The following is a 17097-nucleotide window of genomic DNA, read 5'->3' on the forward strand; positions in this document are numbered from 1 at the left end:
TGGCCGCAGGGTGCTTTTTTAGACTCGCGTGGGGGGGTTATTTGGGCACATGTGGGAACACATCATTGACGTATGGAGATGATGCAACTGACGGGGTAGTGCCAATATGACATGATGGCACAGTAACTTTGGCAAATAAGTGATTCCTAACTGATTCCAATTCACATTTTAAAGTCAGAGTCAATCCAGGCAATTACAAGAATTGTAACTCTTCCACTGCAAATACAATTTAAACCTGCTGGGCATGCAGTGTTTCAAGTCTTAAATCGAGTTAAATTTAGTGAGTGACAACTTAGTAACATATGAATCAAGTTTGGAAAACAAGTGGGGTTTTTATGCATTCCTTATTTGACCAAAGTGAATCCTTGTAGGATTTATTCAGAGAGCGATGTCTGAAGAATAAAACCAGTGTTTCCCACTCCCTGTAAATGAACTAGCAGTTTAACATCATTATCTCTAAAAATCAGTCCCGCTGCTTTACGATACATATCATATAAACCCCTCCGCCTTATCACACTTTCCACAGCTGGTTAGTTTTTTGCCTCTCCTAACGCGTCACATTTTGCAGCCACACTCCATTAGCAAATGTACATATTGCCACGGGCCGCCATTCTTTCACAAAGCAGAAAAGTCATTAAATCCATTTCACAATTTCACTTGGGGCTCGGACGCCAAGTGCTCTTTAAACAAATGAAATGAGATGGTGTTGTTTCTGAAATAATGGGAAGTTCAACTTCATGCATTTCGGCAGCCGGGGGGCAACCTGTGGAGACCCTCGCTTGCATAGTGAAATGAGGTGGAGCAACAAAACACTTGGCAATATTTCCCGTCAACTACTTTTTCATTTCCACGCTGAATAATAGCGGCGTACTGCTGTGTACTCTTGCTGTGATGCGGCTGTAAACGCAGGCCGCTGGGGTGGGATTGCCCGGCTCTGAAAGCTAGGGAAGGAAATGTGTTTCTCATCGTTGTCAGGTACACACAAAAAAGCAAAGGAGGAGGGAGAAAAAAAAATCTAAATAAGACGGTGCATTCTGGTGAGCAGCAGAAGGGCACGAGGGACATCAGTGGAGTGAAATTTTATTAGGTGTCTGTGCCAAGTTTATGGCATACAGCGAGGCCTGCGAGCCCGAGTGTTTGTGCGCAGATTGAGAATAGATTTCGAGCCTGATCCCTCCTATCCATCCTGCCATCCGACGGTGGCGCACACAGGACAGAAAAGGCAGTCAAGTGTTATGACATTCCAGAAGATATGAGTGCTTTTGGACGCCGAGCTTTAATCTGAGTTTTGGATTTAACCCAACGATAATTCATACTCCGAGATCGAGGATTCTATTGAAATCCTCACCAGGTGGGCTGGAAACATCACATACAGAGCTTGTTGGAACAGTGAATGTAAACACTGCCAACTCAAATAAACCCTCAAACAGATACCAACGTTCTCCCATCAGGAAAAAAATAAATAAAATGGTACAAGTCACTGTGGTTATGGGGTATAACAAAAAACGATTTGAATGGGAAATTTTTCATTTAAAAATATATGAATGCAATGAATTTAACCAAATTGTTGCACTTTAAAAATATTGAGATGTGTATTTTTCAATCGTGTTTTATTGGAGAGATACATATTGTTGTTGTCTTGCAGTCTTACTTATTTTCGAAAAAATTAAATAAAAATAGTCTGTGCAAAATAGTAAACAGACAGTATTAGAACATATTAGTAATATGTTATAATACTCTAATCGACTTGACAAAATGTTAAAAAACTTGCAACTCGACTTGGAATTTACCAACAATGACTTATGAATTCACTTAGACTTGAGCCCTTTGACTTGAAAAGACTTGCTTCTATCACCAAAACAAAAAGATTAAAATGTATGTTAACGAGTAAGTTCTTCTCGGTGTGTGTGCGCGTGTGTGGACGTGTGCGAACTACGCTAAAGACAAACTTCAAAATAAAGCTGACCAAATAATACATCGACACCAATGCAACAGACTTGGTGGATTTGACTTTGAAGTCTGCCTGCAAGGAGGTGTGAACGCAAGCTTGACTACATCTCTTTGACATTTTGGCTTGCATTATCGGCGTTTTTATTGAAATTAAATATTTTCTACCACCATTATCATAATGCCACCCTGAAAGTATATTAAATAGTTAATTTAGGACGCAAAGAAACCGCAAGTTAATTACGCCGTCATTGCACGATACGGTACAAGTCCCCGGCGTTCGTGGCTAGTAACTAACTGTTAGCATTAGCATCGAGTCCCTGGCTAGCAACAGTAGTTTGACAGCTGTTGCTTGGCTCACTTGCTTTTCTTATTGTGAACCTATGCTACTTTGTAATCCACTCTCCCTGTTTAAACGAAGGAAATGTGCCTTTAAATTGCACTTAGATGTATTATTCATTATTAAAAAATAAATAAACAAATAAATAAATAGAACTTTGCCTTCATTTATAATTATTTTATAAAACACTAACTTTAATTGTTTTTTTAAAACAAACATTCAACATGTCCAATATGGATATTATATTTATATTATAATATTTGGATTTTCGAAACACAACTTCAAGTGCATTACAAGCGCAATATAAAGGCAGTATACCTATACATGGACCATGTATAAAATAATGATGTATCTTGCACTTAAAATTGTGTTCCTAAATCCTAAAGGCCATATGAGACATTCTGAGTTTATATATAAAAAATAATTAATAATAATAATAACAATAGGCAAAAGCATTATAAAATAAATTAAGACAAAGTTCTATTTTTTATTTAAATTTTTTAATTTTATTATCTTTTGAAAAACAATCAGATCCGTGACTTTTGTTGTTTGGGTACAAAAACTATGAGGTGGTCAAAAAAAAAGAAAAAAAGAATTGCAGTATGTCCAAGATTAGTTCACTGACGTAACAACTTCAAACTTCGTTCAACATCTGAAGATGCACAAAGAACGGTAAGTAAGCCAATGTCAGTTGTTTATCGGCTAATTATTGTTCCAACACATTGCAAACACGGCAATCTGTTGCACCACTCTGGTTTCACTATCTGAGTCCCCGACTCCTACTTTGATGGTCACCCGAAATAATATAATCTACGATGTTGTAAAAATGACTCGAAAGGACTTGAAACTGAGAGTGTAGGACTTGTGAATCGCTTGAGACTTGACTCGGGACTTGTCAGTCTTGACTTGTGACTTGAGGGCAAAGACTTGAGACTTACTTGTGACTTGCAAAACAATGACTTACTCCCACCCTCTGCATATTACATAATACAACATATGATGTAGAAATAAAACATTTTATTATTTACATACATTTTTAATTACATAATTATTGGAAAATAAAGTTGAAATAAAAACTAAAAAGTTTAGTTGGAAAAAAACAAAAAAAACAAAAACAAAAGCACATCAAATCAAGAACAGCACGTGATCACATACTGTGGTTATCTGGAAACGTGGTGAAACAACATATAGGTCATTGCCCAAGACTATTCTGGTACACCTTGGTCCAAGCAACTGTAAATACTTGTATGCTCAATGTTTAATGTAGATGGAAGACCATCTGCTGCCTTTGCCAGAAGACCTTGTAGACTACATACATGTGTCTCCTCCGTACAATCATGCAATATAAATACGATCGCCACAACAAGCTAAAGAAGGCAATCTTCCGCTCACACAAATGTACTTGGTAAAATGTGACTCTAAAAGATAAAGCTTTGGAACATAAGGGAGACAACTTGTAGAAGAAAAGGTCAGCCATAATTCTGTTGCATGTTGTGTTGATTGTTTGTAAGCCCAAGCCCACTTCCCACTTACATTAACATTCATTTCTCCACAGGGAAGCACTTGTCTTCACATGCAACAACACCACAGGGTAGTTGCACTTATGCAACCACATACATACAGTACATCCAAAAATGTGCATGAGCACACTGTAGCAAGCCCACAAACAGCATTAACTCATTCACTGCCAGCCCAGTTGAAATTGATTTTTGGCGTCTATGGCCGTTAATGGCAGTGAATAAGGTCGATAAGTCGGTACCTATCGCAGTGTCCAAATGGTGTTACACGGCATCCATTTAGTACCACAGTTGGGTAGCTGCACATCAGCTAGTGCCACACAAAACAGCCACACACTAGCACCTTTAATGACATATTTTCTGCGGCACATTAGCTATTGTGTGGTAATTAATGGGAGAGTCACAGTGCTCAAAAAGCCCGTCATCTCTCGGCAGACTCGAAGCCGTACGCTACAACAATGGCTTAATGAGTAAACACACAGAGTGTCTCATGAATAAATTATTGGTTCCTAGCAATTAATTTTCCCTATTCAAGATAAAAAAAAACAAAAAAAAGCACACTCAAACTGTTAGCAGTCTTCATAAATCAAAAAGGGAGCAGGGTCAGGAGAAAGATGATGACAGCAATTTAATGTGCGTGTGCGTGTGTGCGTGTGCGCGCGTGTGTGCGTGCGTGTGTGTTGATCATCTGTTATGTGTTTAGTATTATTTGTACAAGTTTATTAGCGCAGGCGGCTGTGTGTGCACTTTTGTTTGCATAGTTGTGTTTGTTCCAAGGTTGCTGATGAACAACTGAAAGTCGTGTTACAATTATGTCTGAACAATTAAACAAATTCAAATTGACATCAGAGTGTAGAAGAATGTAAGGCTGCATTTTTGTTTTGTTTAGCTGTCATAGTGAACGCCCAAAACACTGAAAACCAAAATGTTAAGTTAACAACTCAAACTGAAGTAGATAAATAAACTGCCTTTCATATTAATTCATTGTTCATTTGCCTTAATTTTAGCATAACGCTAACCTAAAAGAGCATAATAAATGTGACATTGTTTATTGTGATACAGATTAATGTATTGCTTGTTTTATAAAAAAAATACATGTGAATAAGATCTTGAAAAAATAATTGCATATTCAATTGCAATTGCAATTTTGGGGTAGAACAAAAAAATTGCCAACAATAAAACTTACCGACAGTAACTTCCATGTGATTGGTCGGACTTGTCGTGGGATTCCAGACCAGCTGAGTTTCCGAAGCTCTTCTGTAAAATAAAAAAGCCTTGAGTCTTTTTCTGAAAAAAAGATATAACTCATATGAAGCTATGATAGCACGACCTTCACAAAATCATTAGTTGGTCATTAAATTAAACAGTCAAATCAGTCAATGAAAGAAAACAGCCAGTCATGTTCTCTCACTATCTCGTTCCTTTTCATTAAATAATTTTATTAATAATTACATTCCTTCAGGCAATGTAGGCGAGCTGGAGGGCTATCACATACAATAAATCCAATGAAGATGTGCAAATTGAACATTTATAGTGGTTTTAAAAAGAGTGCTTTCCTTAAGACAATGAAGAGCCCGAGAATGGCTTAATGCTCGCTACGACGCATTACATCAAGTCTATGGCGCTATCTTTGCGACACACACCTTGACAGCAATAAGTGATGGTCGCGTGGATGTAGGGAGTGCAGGCGGCAACAGAGAAAGTATGCTGCTTGGTGCTATCTCCAAACCTGGATCTAAAGCTATTCCAGAAACGGGCTAATCTTGACTTTGCGAAAACACAAGCAGGAACTTCCCGTACATTTGTGCTATCTTCATCTATGTTAGTAATCGACAAGTGGCAGTAAATCATTCAGAGGCTCTCGTATAACCAGTTGGTCATTAACCAATCAGAAAGTTCATTACTGGATAGGAATGGATGGCTTTTGCACAAGTATTGTTATACCTGCAATCTAAGACTGTAGTGCAAGGGTCCTCAAACTTTTTCGGTTAGGGAACCTCTACAGGGATTTGTTTCCAAGGGTTCGGGTATCTTACCAAACCCTAACCCAGAGCATTCCATTCTACCCTTGAAATAAAATTATTAATATAATCAGCATTTGTTTCAGTTTTTCAGAAGAAAATGAGGTACTCAGGTATACAGTCAACTTTTGTAAATGATATGACTGCAAATTATTATAGTAAGCTACGGCTCACAGGAACCCCGGACCCCTGTTTGAGAACCGCTGCTTTAGAGCAAATAAAGCTGACATCCTTTTCTAAAGCAAAAAGGTACCACTGTAGCTAATAAACAAAGCAAATACTTTCAAGACTTGCATTCAAAGCAGAGGCAGAGAATTGATAAGGCCTTCACACAGAGTGAATGGTATTGATTAGTGCTGCCAAATGACTGTGCCTGGCCTGTTCTTCAAGACAAACGCAATGAAGTCAGAGAAAGATAGCGGGATAGGAAATAGAAATCAGCTCAACAGCAATGGGTTGGCTCCATTGGCAAAATTGAGTGAAACGCATTAGAGCTTGTTTGGCCGATGGAAGCGAAGCGGGCATTTATTCGTGATAATTAGGGCCTGAGAAGCTACCGCTACAAAAATTAATCACTAGCGCCCCCTAGAATTTTTTAACGAAGATCTACGAAAAAAATGTCTTCAATCTTGAATTTCCTAAATACTATATGATGAGGGCGGGGCATCATATTTTGTGCTTCATATTTCCTTCGCTATGAAAGACAAAATACGTACACATGCTCCAAAAAAAATCCCTAACTTCACTTGTATGTTTATAGTCACGACCTGAAGGTATCTCTAGGACAATAGTCAATTATAAATATAGCGCCACCTAGTCCTTTTTTACCACAAAAATTACGACACCTAAGGTATTTTGTCCCAAATTTGGATATTCTTTCTAAGTGTGATAACTGTCATTTATGAATATTTTTTTTACTTTCCACCACTCAAAATGTTCAGTGACATCAGAACAATCCATACATATGTACTTGTATTTATTTATTTATTTATGATGACCTCTATGGACAATAAAAGCAATATTGTACTAAGAGTAAAACTAACTATGATGTGTGTGTATATGTATATATATATATATATATATATATATATATACATACATACATACATACATACATACATACATACATACATACATACATACATACATACATACATACATATATATATATACACATACATACATACATACATACATACATACATATATATATATACACGTTTAAAACAATGCCAATGGGGGAAACTCATTGCCAAAAAATAAAATAGGACGCTGATTTTTGAGGGTCTTATCATTGACCAAAAAGCTTTACACACTCATCACACCTGGCAAAAAAAAATCCATATGTAAAGGTTTATTATGCCATTTTTAACGAAATTTTGCTTCCAATGTGCCACTACCCCAACGTGCCAGTACCCCAACCTGCAAGTACCCTAAAGTGGCCCGGGCTGCGAGGGCCCTTTATAGCTGCCCGCAGCTCTAGTTCCACTTAAAAAAAAATCTCACTTACCTTCCCCGACGCGGTTTAAATTATGTGGAAATTAAATAGTGATCTAGTGCAGTGCAGGGCTTTGGGATGATGGGGTGGCTGCAACTACAGTAAGTGGAGAGTATAACAGATATTGAGAATATGGAGCGCTAATGGAGGTTTCCCATGGATTTTGATCCCAAGACTCTTTCTCTTCGGGTGGGGGAAGATAACGGGAACTTATATTGTGCGGTCCATCATACTGATAAAGAAACAAGCTTGCACCCCCCCCCCCTCCACCCCCTCCGCCAAGGTCCCTGAGGTACGTTTGTTGCTGAATGAAAAATCACACATGTACGACTTTTTTGAAATCACAAGGATGAGAAGAGTTCGGTTTGAGACAAAAAAAATGCATAACCAACTCAGTGGCTTCCCGTTATGAGAATTTGGAATAAAGAATATTTGACTCCGGCTCACAAATGTGTTCTTTGAATGCATCATTAGTCTGCCGCCAATGACATCTGCCTTTATGTGGAAGGGGGACAGCCACAGGGAAGTTATGTAGCGTTTTCGCCCAAGCCGAAGTCATTAAGGGTGAAATTGTTATCCTACAAGCAGTTCTGCATTCATTATTCTTTTAAAAGCTAGTCAAGGATGTCCCCTTGTCTTGGCGTGCACCCTTTGAACCTTCATTTGCACTGTCAGACAACGAAATGAGTCCATGAATCTTGTGGACTCGGGCTTAATTAAACTATGTTATATTTCTCACACCTGGCATTAATCTAACCAAAGGAGGAGGGTGGAGTTGGTTAATGGTACATCCTGATGCTACGGTGATCGCACCAAGAGTATGCCCTGTCTTGGATGATGGGAGAATTTGAGCGTGAACGGGAAGCAGGTGAAATAAACACGAATATTTACTTGGCAGTGGATGCCCATTAAGAGCCATGCATCATGCGCGAGAAAATTGCAAACACAGCCTCTACGCCGGCAAAATCGCTATCCTGACAAACACTCTCCAATGGGGTGTTGGATCAATGCTGCATCCAAATCACAGTGAGCCCAGTCAACTTATAAACCCACACTGTGATGTTGTGAATGTTTATATGAGAGACAGATGAGACAGCATCCACATGAGATCATTTGCAATCCAATATACATATTAGGAAAATCATTTCAATATGCAGCACTCATCTGGTCGCCTGCTCGACAGAAATTATTTGAGAAGAGTACAATTCCATTTCCCAGTAGGCAGAGACGTACAGGACATACAGGCTAAATTGCAGATGTCGTTTTATAAGCGCCAGGCTAACTCATCTCTCCGACCACACGTCCGACTCTCTGAGGGTGCCTCTTGTGCATTATGAATGAGACAGCCATGCCCTGGCTACCGCTGGAATACATTAAAGACATTTCATGCCATTTTGAAAATGAATCTGTTGTCGTGGGTGAAAAGTTTTTGCAACTGTCCCGGAGGCGGCGGTTGGGACTAGCTGCCCTTGTCGGCTTAGATGAGCAAAGTTAACAATGTAATGCGGCGGACAAAATTTGTCAGTCCACAACCCGCTTTTTTCTACACGTCCTAATTTGTGTCGGAACGCAAAAACTCCACTAATTGCAATTTTGAAGGCGCCTTGTTAAGCGGTCTCTACAGAAATAAATGCAGGGGCAGCAAACGCATACTTTACAGGCAATTTAGCCCGCAGACAATCATTTCAAAGTATACATTAGCAAGTGGGGGAGGACGTCAAAGACGAATGTCCCTGGTGGGACCGATAAAACATCACATTATTGTATACACGCATTTGAATTAGTGTGATCAGGATGCTGGATGTTTATCATGCCGGCAGGCACGCACCCTAGAGGCTTGGTCAACTCAGTGCATAAAAAAAAAATAAAAAAAAGTAAAATATAGCGTATGTACCAACCCGTTTGACTGGTCTCCATTTATACATGACCTTACAGTGGCGCACCTTTTCTTGCTCTATTGCGTTAAAATGTAGACCACAAGGGGGTGATTAGGACACCATGTTCCTTCTGTTGAACACCAACAACAGCTGCTCCGGTACGGAAACCTCAGAGGCACCATGACTGCACACTGATGCCCGCATCATTCAAGAAGCAGGGAAAATATATCGCAAAAAGTCAAATTTGTGTTTCATTAAAATGCCTCGACACGCAAAATGATTACAGCTTTGGAAGAAGGGGTGGGAGGAAGGTTACATAGACAAGTACACACGATTGGAGGCTTTTTGCTTTTGTTGACAGCGGCTCCAGTAAGGTAAACGAGGTTGGGACACACGATTAAAAGGCATCTCAAGTGTACTTACATGAGCGCGAAAGGAAACTGTTCTATTAGCTTCTCCTGTCCAGATGAGTCATTTACATACACTGTGGTCCCCTGCTATGCTATCCTACCCTTCACCAACCTGCTACTTAATCTGTTGCGAAAATCTATCTAACAGTCTCAATACACTTAGAAGCCATAATTTAAATACAAAAAGAACAAAATATTGTCATACGGTTAAATGTGCTGCCTATAATTGATATCGAATTATAATTCATGTTTAGGGACCAAAAAACGTATTCAGTTTTTCCCCCCATTAATTGGCCAATTAATCGGTTTTTATTTTTGCCAAACATCAGAATCAGCCTCAGCCAAAAAATAACAAAAAATTCCGATTGGTCAGGTCCGACTCTCTATATCTCTGATATTTACCTATTGCAAGCGGGTCTGGGATGCACTGTATCTCCCGCAATTAAGGGGGGTGACTGTATGTTTTAGGTACTTCCTAAAAGGGAATGACCTGAATGTGGACCATTTCAGCAGCAGTGGTTATCCTTCCAGCCTAAACTTGCAAGTGCAGGTGATTGCATGTTCACTAAGATTGCACCACTTCCACGTCTACTCGTCCTGTCAGTCCGCGTACTAGCCTGCCTGTGCGCACGCTTGTGTGACTGGTGCAAAAACAACACGCGTCGGTCCAGTCAGAAGAGTGGACGTCAGCGAGGACGTAAGAAGAGCTGTCAGTCAGCTCTGGCTGAGCAGGACGTTTGACGGCTGCAGGAGGTGAGGTGGTTGGCGGGCCGGAGCCATGCACTATTCAGGCATCATTCAGATGGAGCGGGATTATTGAGGCAAAGCAAGGTTTTGGCACACTAGTGTGAGTATTGCACACACCTGTTTAAAAGAAATCTAGAATAGAAAACCACATACCTTAAAAAGTAAGCATGAAAAAAAGTATTTTTCCTTATTTTAAATGAGTGTGTTTATCTGCTATTGTGGACCTGAATCTCAAGCTTAATGTCTTCCAAATCTTTGGATAGCGGAGCTTTGCCAGATTGCTTTTAAAAAGCCAGAAGGTTAGCTAGGGCAAAACCTCTCACCCAAAAGGTTTGGCGGACTGAAAGGTTTTTGTTTGTTTGTTTTTTTGTTTGTTTTTACTGCTCACTGCCTTGTATGATCACACAAGTCTCGTTTGATGTCTGTCATCTACAGGAAAACCTCAGAACATCACATCTTACGAGATGGGGGCGGTGTTATTCAGCTTTAAATATCTGACTGGGACCAAACCTACAGCAAGCAAATTTGACTGACTTGAAATTTGTCACACAGGTCCAGCTTGAACATTTGGACAGTTAAATGTCATCTACACAAAAAAAAAGTCAAGCAAATTGATGGCCTTCTGAAAACCAAAAATCCTTAGCCAGGACCAAACCCCTCACCAAATAAGTTTGACTTGAAATTTCTCACAATGGGATATAATAATAAGCATTTGTGCTGTTATATACAATTGCAATATGACCCAATGGTGTCATCTGAAGCACCTCTTGAAAAAGAAAAGTAGGTGAATGTCATCCATTGTTCCTTTGTGCCATTTGACACTGTTCTGAGAGGTAAAAAAAACAACGCTAATAGAAGTGACATCTTTATCATGCAGTGTATTAAAAAATTTAAGATGCTCTCCTATAAACCTTCAATACAGCGAGATTCTTGGACGATCTAACTCATCTAAAAATGACGCCGCACAGCCGCCAGGGAGCAGAAGGCTCGTAAACTAACAAGACTCTTGTTAAAAGACCCCCCCAACCCGATTATACCTGCTCAGCCAACCTGATTGATAGCACAGATGGCGGGAAGGGGACATTGGCCATACAAGAAGCATACAATTGTGCATGAAGGTGTGTGTTAGCCTTGTTTTTAGTTGACACATCCCAATATATGAACAACGACGATGAGGTTTATTGAAAATGTCACTTTATAAATTCTGTGATGTTCACTTCACACTACAATTATATTGTGTGTGGCAGCTGAAGAGTAAAACACGTAATGAATAATATGCTGAGTGAAATCAGGAGCTAATGAACATCCGGCGTGCAAATATGAGTACAAGCCAGAGACCCGCTCGCAAATTGTGGCAGATTCTCTGACAATGAAAAAGCCTGATCAAATTACACAATTCATGAGTGAGAACCATTCAACAACAATACACGCAGAATTACAACCACAGACAAACAACCAATGTGCTGATTGCAGTGACTGTGGATTAAACATAACCTAATAATTTGATACAAAAAAAAAGATTGAATAATTCATTTAAATTAAGATCAAATTGTTTAATAAGCCCATGTAATATATTTGTTTGCTATTTATTTGGCAATTGGCACAATAATATTCCAGGCATATGAAGGCTTGTCTATGAGGGCTGAACAATTTAGAAAAATAATCTAATTGTGATTTTTTTTTTTCAATATTGCAATTGTGATTTAATATGTGATTATTTTTTTCAAGGTCCTCCTACATCTATTTTTTTAACAAGCAATAAATAAATCAGTTTTACAATAAACAATAGCACATTTATATTGTCGCTGTCCTGTGAGAAACACTTATGGACATTTTTTTTTACGATTTTAGAATGTCTGCATTCAGTTTCACCCCCTAAATGTAAAAATGTGAAAAAATTACAAAAATGGACATAAGTGTTTTTTAACAGGACAGCGACGATATATTGGTTTTCTAATTTAGACTTAGGCTAAAATAAAGGCCAGTGAATCATAAATTAATATAAAAGACAGTTGATTTATTGCTAGAATTGTGACTTTATTTGACACTGACTTGGATTAAGGGTTCACTACGACAAAAAAAAATTATGTAAGAGTGGTGTAAACATAAATCAGTAAGTCATAAATCAGATTAAAACAATTATGCAAACAATTGTGTGGCTTTATCACTTCCAAGTTTCATAAAATTATATGTGAACATGAGGAGTACATTTCTTAAGCACTCAACCCACCAAGACACTATACAAATAAATAAAATAAAAACATGTTTTAAGCCTTACCGATTTTTGTGTGTGTTTTTAAATTGATTTGAATGTGATCAATTGTTCAGCCCAACTATGAATGGTATGTGAGGACCACACCATATTAAATATGGCTATTCAAATTGTTGGAGAAATAAGAGGCAAAATCATCTCTGTAATTTCCTTTTGCATGCAGTCCATTAAGCTTTCATCTTTCTTTAATCAAATTGATGCATGGAAGTAGAACGCTGCATTCAGGCTTGTGCACTTTTTACAGTGCCAGACGCGACTAAAAAGACAAAGGCGAGCATTATCAGCACCGCATTAAACAGAGTTACATCACCATTTTGGCATGGAAGCCGTGTTGATGCTGTGACTGCATCATACAGCAGAAGCAAAGACGAGAACTGGTCTTTTAGCCAGTGTCACTGCAGTAAAGCTTCCAATCAAATCACAATGTGAGAAAAGAAAATAGAAGAAAAGCGCCGCAGCACCCCCAACAGAGTGTAGGCACACACCGGCAGCCAGCAAAGAATGAAGAAAAGGTTCACGTTGACTTTTTTTTCTTTAATTGATACGTGGCACTTTCTCCACCGATGTACGTTCTTGTATGCCATTAGGGGTGATTGTGCGTGGGAGCTTTCTACTGTAATGACCGCAGCAGAGAAAGCAGAGAAAAACACAAAACAAACGAGAAGAGGACCTGATGCAGACGGACGCAGAAAAGTTAGGAAAAATTGAGAATGGAGGGATGAGGATGACCATCACCATGGCAACAGCAGCATTTTTGCCATCCAGCAAAAACTGCCTTCAACTCTGAAAGAACCAAAAAGTATAAACATGTTTTCTGTACAACACAACTAAATTATCTGAGTAAACTCAGCTGTCAGTCACAACACTTTGACACAAATGACGCTCTTATTTTGAAACTCAAAATTGCACCACTTCAGCTGGCACACTGAACTTAACCATCGCCACTTGGCAACAGATTCCCTAATGACTGCCACATTCACACTAAAACCACTTTGCTAACAAAGGTGATGGCAAATCATAACATGACAGTTATCAGTACTAACTAACTAACACAGCCCGGAATTTTTTACTAGAACGGGTTCACTGACTGTATAGTGTTCAATTACAGTGAGACCGATCAGTCTGGGTTGCCCCCCCTCCAGTTTCCTGCGCTTCAGTGAACACGCCGCTGTGGCCCGTATCACACGGCAGACAGGCCCGCCGCCTCAGGACATCGGGAATAATTAGCCGCAACCCACCTGACATCAATCAGCACACTTCTGCTAACGTGCAGGTCATCACCCTCCGCATGACCTTACATGCTAAGCAGACTGCTGTCACCAATGAAGAGAGCGAAGAGAGGGGAAAAGGACAGTGTTATGAATGTATGAGGCAGATAGAATTAGTGTCAAACTAGCGGTTTTACAATATATAATATTATTTGAGGCATGAAGACCACAACTATGCTTAAGTGTGTTGATGGTACAATGTTTTAGAGGGACACAAACCCGAATGTGCGCCTCCAAAGACAGGCAACCCTGACACGCCAGGGAGCATGTCCTCAGGAAAAGAAAAAAAAAGTGCCGTCTGCGATTAATTGCACAGTTCAAGAGAGGAAGCGGACAGATTGATCATCCTTGCAGCCCACCTTTAAGCTCAAGGACAGTTGGCTGAGTTGCTCTTTCACATAAGGGGTGTCATCCTCCTCACTTTCAGTGTCAACTTATGTGTCTTTTAGTACATAGACAATGACCAACCTTTAAAAGGTAGACTGCAGTCATTTAGAAACAAAAAACACTATCATAGTATATGCTAAAACTGTCTGAATTACCTGACAGTATAATTTATTTGATGTTTTTTTGGGTAAAATAATCCCTTTATGCCTGTAAAAAAATATTTTTTATTATTACCTAATTTATTATGGTGTGAACTAACTAACCAATCAGAGATTGTTTAGATGGAATGCATGTCCAACTCATTTACTGATGTGCATATCTGCTCACAGAGGCACTTGGGGAAACAGAGAGGATCTAACAAAAGAGACTACTACAGTTTCTTGGATTGTACACCCACCCCCCAACAAAAAACTAAAAAACGATCTTTGGCTCTACTCCTTCTTGAATATTGTTGTCATGCTAGCAATGTAGAAGCCTTGGGGTCCTGCTGCGGACACATGTTCGTGAGTTTTTTTTACTTTTTTTTTTTCACTTTTTTTTTTTTCAGAGATGCAACAGGAAGGAAGGAGTGAAGTGAGGTTACATTCAACATACAATTTCACTTTTGTTTATTTTTCTTTTGAACATTATTACTTTATGTTGCATCCCAATGAGCTGTTTGTTATGGACACATTAGACGGCAGCATGGTAAGTAGGTCATGTTGTCAACTAAAAGGATCGATTTTACGTTCTTTTTTTGTCCGTTTTTTTTGTTGTTGCTTTGCTCACCTCAAGATCACAGTTTTTCAACTTACATTTAAACACTTTTTCTTTTAAACTCTTTATAGTATCATCATCCATCTTCCCAATAGTACTCATTCCCATATATCCAATACACAGCCCAAAAAAAAATCCTCACTCCCTAACTTGCATGCAAGTGAATGAAGTTCACATTCTTGGCCATGTAATCACAGCATGAAGCCTCAACTAAAAGTAGACTGACAATGATGCCTGACAGGTCCTAATAGGGTCGAATGTCTTAAGACACTGGACCTGATGCTCGGGCTACACTCCGTGCACAGTTGACTAAGCAGTAAGCCAGTTTGGAGGGACCAGACCGAAAATGGCAGAACTCGTGTTCAACACAATGACACAGTGATAACCTTGACGATACTGTACAGCCTCGCGTGGTCGTGTTGCAGTTGAGCTAAATCAGGACAAACAGCATTCTCACAAAAGAAAGGCGCCCGCGCTAATTAAACCATGTCATTTCTGCATTGAAGTATTTCTGACACTTTGCATGTTAAGCATAAGCGTGTGACTCATTAGTTGCTAAGCGCTAATTCCCTTCATGCTCTCCTTTTTTCTCGAGTGCTCTCCAGGCGCCACGCAGAAACCACTCAAGACGTGACACAAAGGACACGTGATGAAGGCAAAGAAGCTTTGAGCGGAGATTTTGCGAGTAGTTCAATAGTACTCCATTCTCACAATAGAAGAACGCTCGCTTTGCTTTGAGCAACAAGCAAACAAGATGATGTTAGTTTGTGCAGTGATACCCTGACTTATGCTGCATTCGAGGATGGTCGGAAGTCGGAATTTTCCGAGTTCAAACCAGAAAGTGTGTCCGGGAACGCCCTTTTGAACTCGGAAATTTCACTTGCGAAGTCGGACTACAAATGACGTCACTCAACAATGGCGACCCCTTTGGAAACACAAACCGTGAATGATAAAACACAATTTACTTGAGTATAAAACTAGATAGCTTTCTTCATTCATAGATATTCTACATAACTTGACGTAAGACAACGTACGTGACGAGTATGCCGCTATCTCCCTGCATGAAATTATACGGTGAACTACTGAACTGTATGGAATGCTTATGAAATAAGATAAAAACAATAAATGAAGCAAAATTGCGAGAAGACAAGTTTGCTGGAGGTCAAAATTAGTTTTGAGGACCAAATGAAAAACTATTTATCACTATCTGCCATTTTGGTTGTTTACTTTCGCCTCGAACGCTTTCAGGTCGGAACTGGGAAAAAACAACTGATATATTCAACTTCCGTCCATCCTCGAAAGCAGCATTACTACTATTAGCACCGCATCTTGTAAATTTGGTGAGTTTGGCAGGTAGTGGACACTTCTTAAGAAGTTTCAAGCCTGGTTCATGCTATTTATTCTCCCAGTTGAAGTTGACTGTAAAACTAATAAAACAACGAAATGTACAAATTGTGGATATAACCTAACCACTTAACTGCCTTCATGCTACCACATAATGTGAGCCGCCATAGACAGGCTAAACAAACTAGCATCAATATTTCTGCTTAACCTTTAAACAACTTATAATTTAACAAAAACTGTGCAAAGTCCTACTTACTCACAGCCATATGTTGTTCATGTTCTGCGAAAACGACTATTACAGTTTTCTTCATGTGTCATCAATCTTTGCATATTATATGTAAGCAGTGGTGTAGTGGTCCCTGGAGAAGTGGGCATACCCTAAATTATTATCTTTTTTTTCTTTTTTTTTTTTTTTTAAGTAGTCCGAAAAAAATTCCTCTTTTAGAAACGGTGACGTATAAGAATTAAAAATCTGTCATTTGCAACCAACTCAGTGGCCTTGTGGTAGAGTGTCCGCCCTGAGACTGGGAGGTCATGGTCGTTTTTAAACTTTAATGTACCGAAGAAGAAACAGATCATGGAGCAACCGTTGCACACGCTTATTTCCTGGTTGTGAGGCAGAGGTGGCGCGCTACAGCCATCGCCAAAGTTATAGAAACACAGTATATACAATAAACATAAGTGTTTTACAACAACGCTGAACTATATTTACA

General features: G+C 39.2%; 1 protein-coding gene across 3 annotated transcripts in view; it reads right to left on the bottom strand.

Annotated features, from left to right (window-relative positions):
* The window catches only part of tbc1d22a (TBC1 domain family, member 22a), an 88447-nt gene that overhangs the window by 63096 nt on the left and 8254 nt on the right, over positions 1-17097 (bottom strand). For all 3 annotated transcript variants that reach the window (XM_086060320.1, XM_086060321.1, XM_086060322.1), the window contains exon 6: positions 4991-5061. In XM_086060320.1, the coding sequence (XP_085916446.1) occupies positions 4991-5061 (71 nt within the window). The remainder of the gene's footprint in view (positions 1-4990; positions 5062-17097) is intronic.

The sequence above is a fragment of the Leptonotus elevatus genome, chromosome 17, assembly GCF_054856555.1.
Source record: "Leptonotus elevatus isolate MCC_2025b chromosome 17, RoL_Lele_1.0, whole genome shotgun sequence".
Lineage (NCBI taxonomy): Eukaryota > Metazoa > Chordata > Actinopteri > Syngnathiformes > Syngnathidae > Leptonotus > Leptonotus elevatus.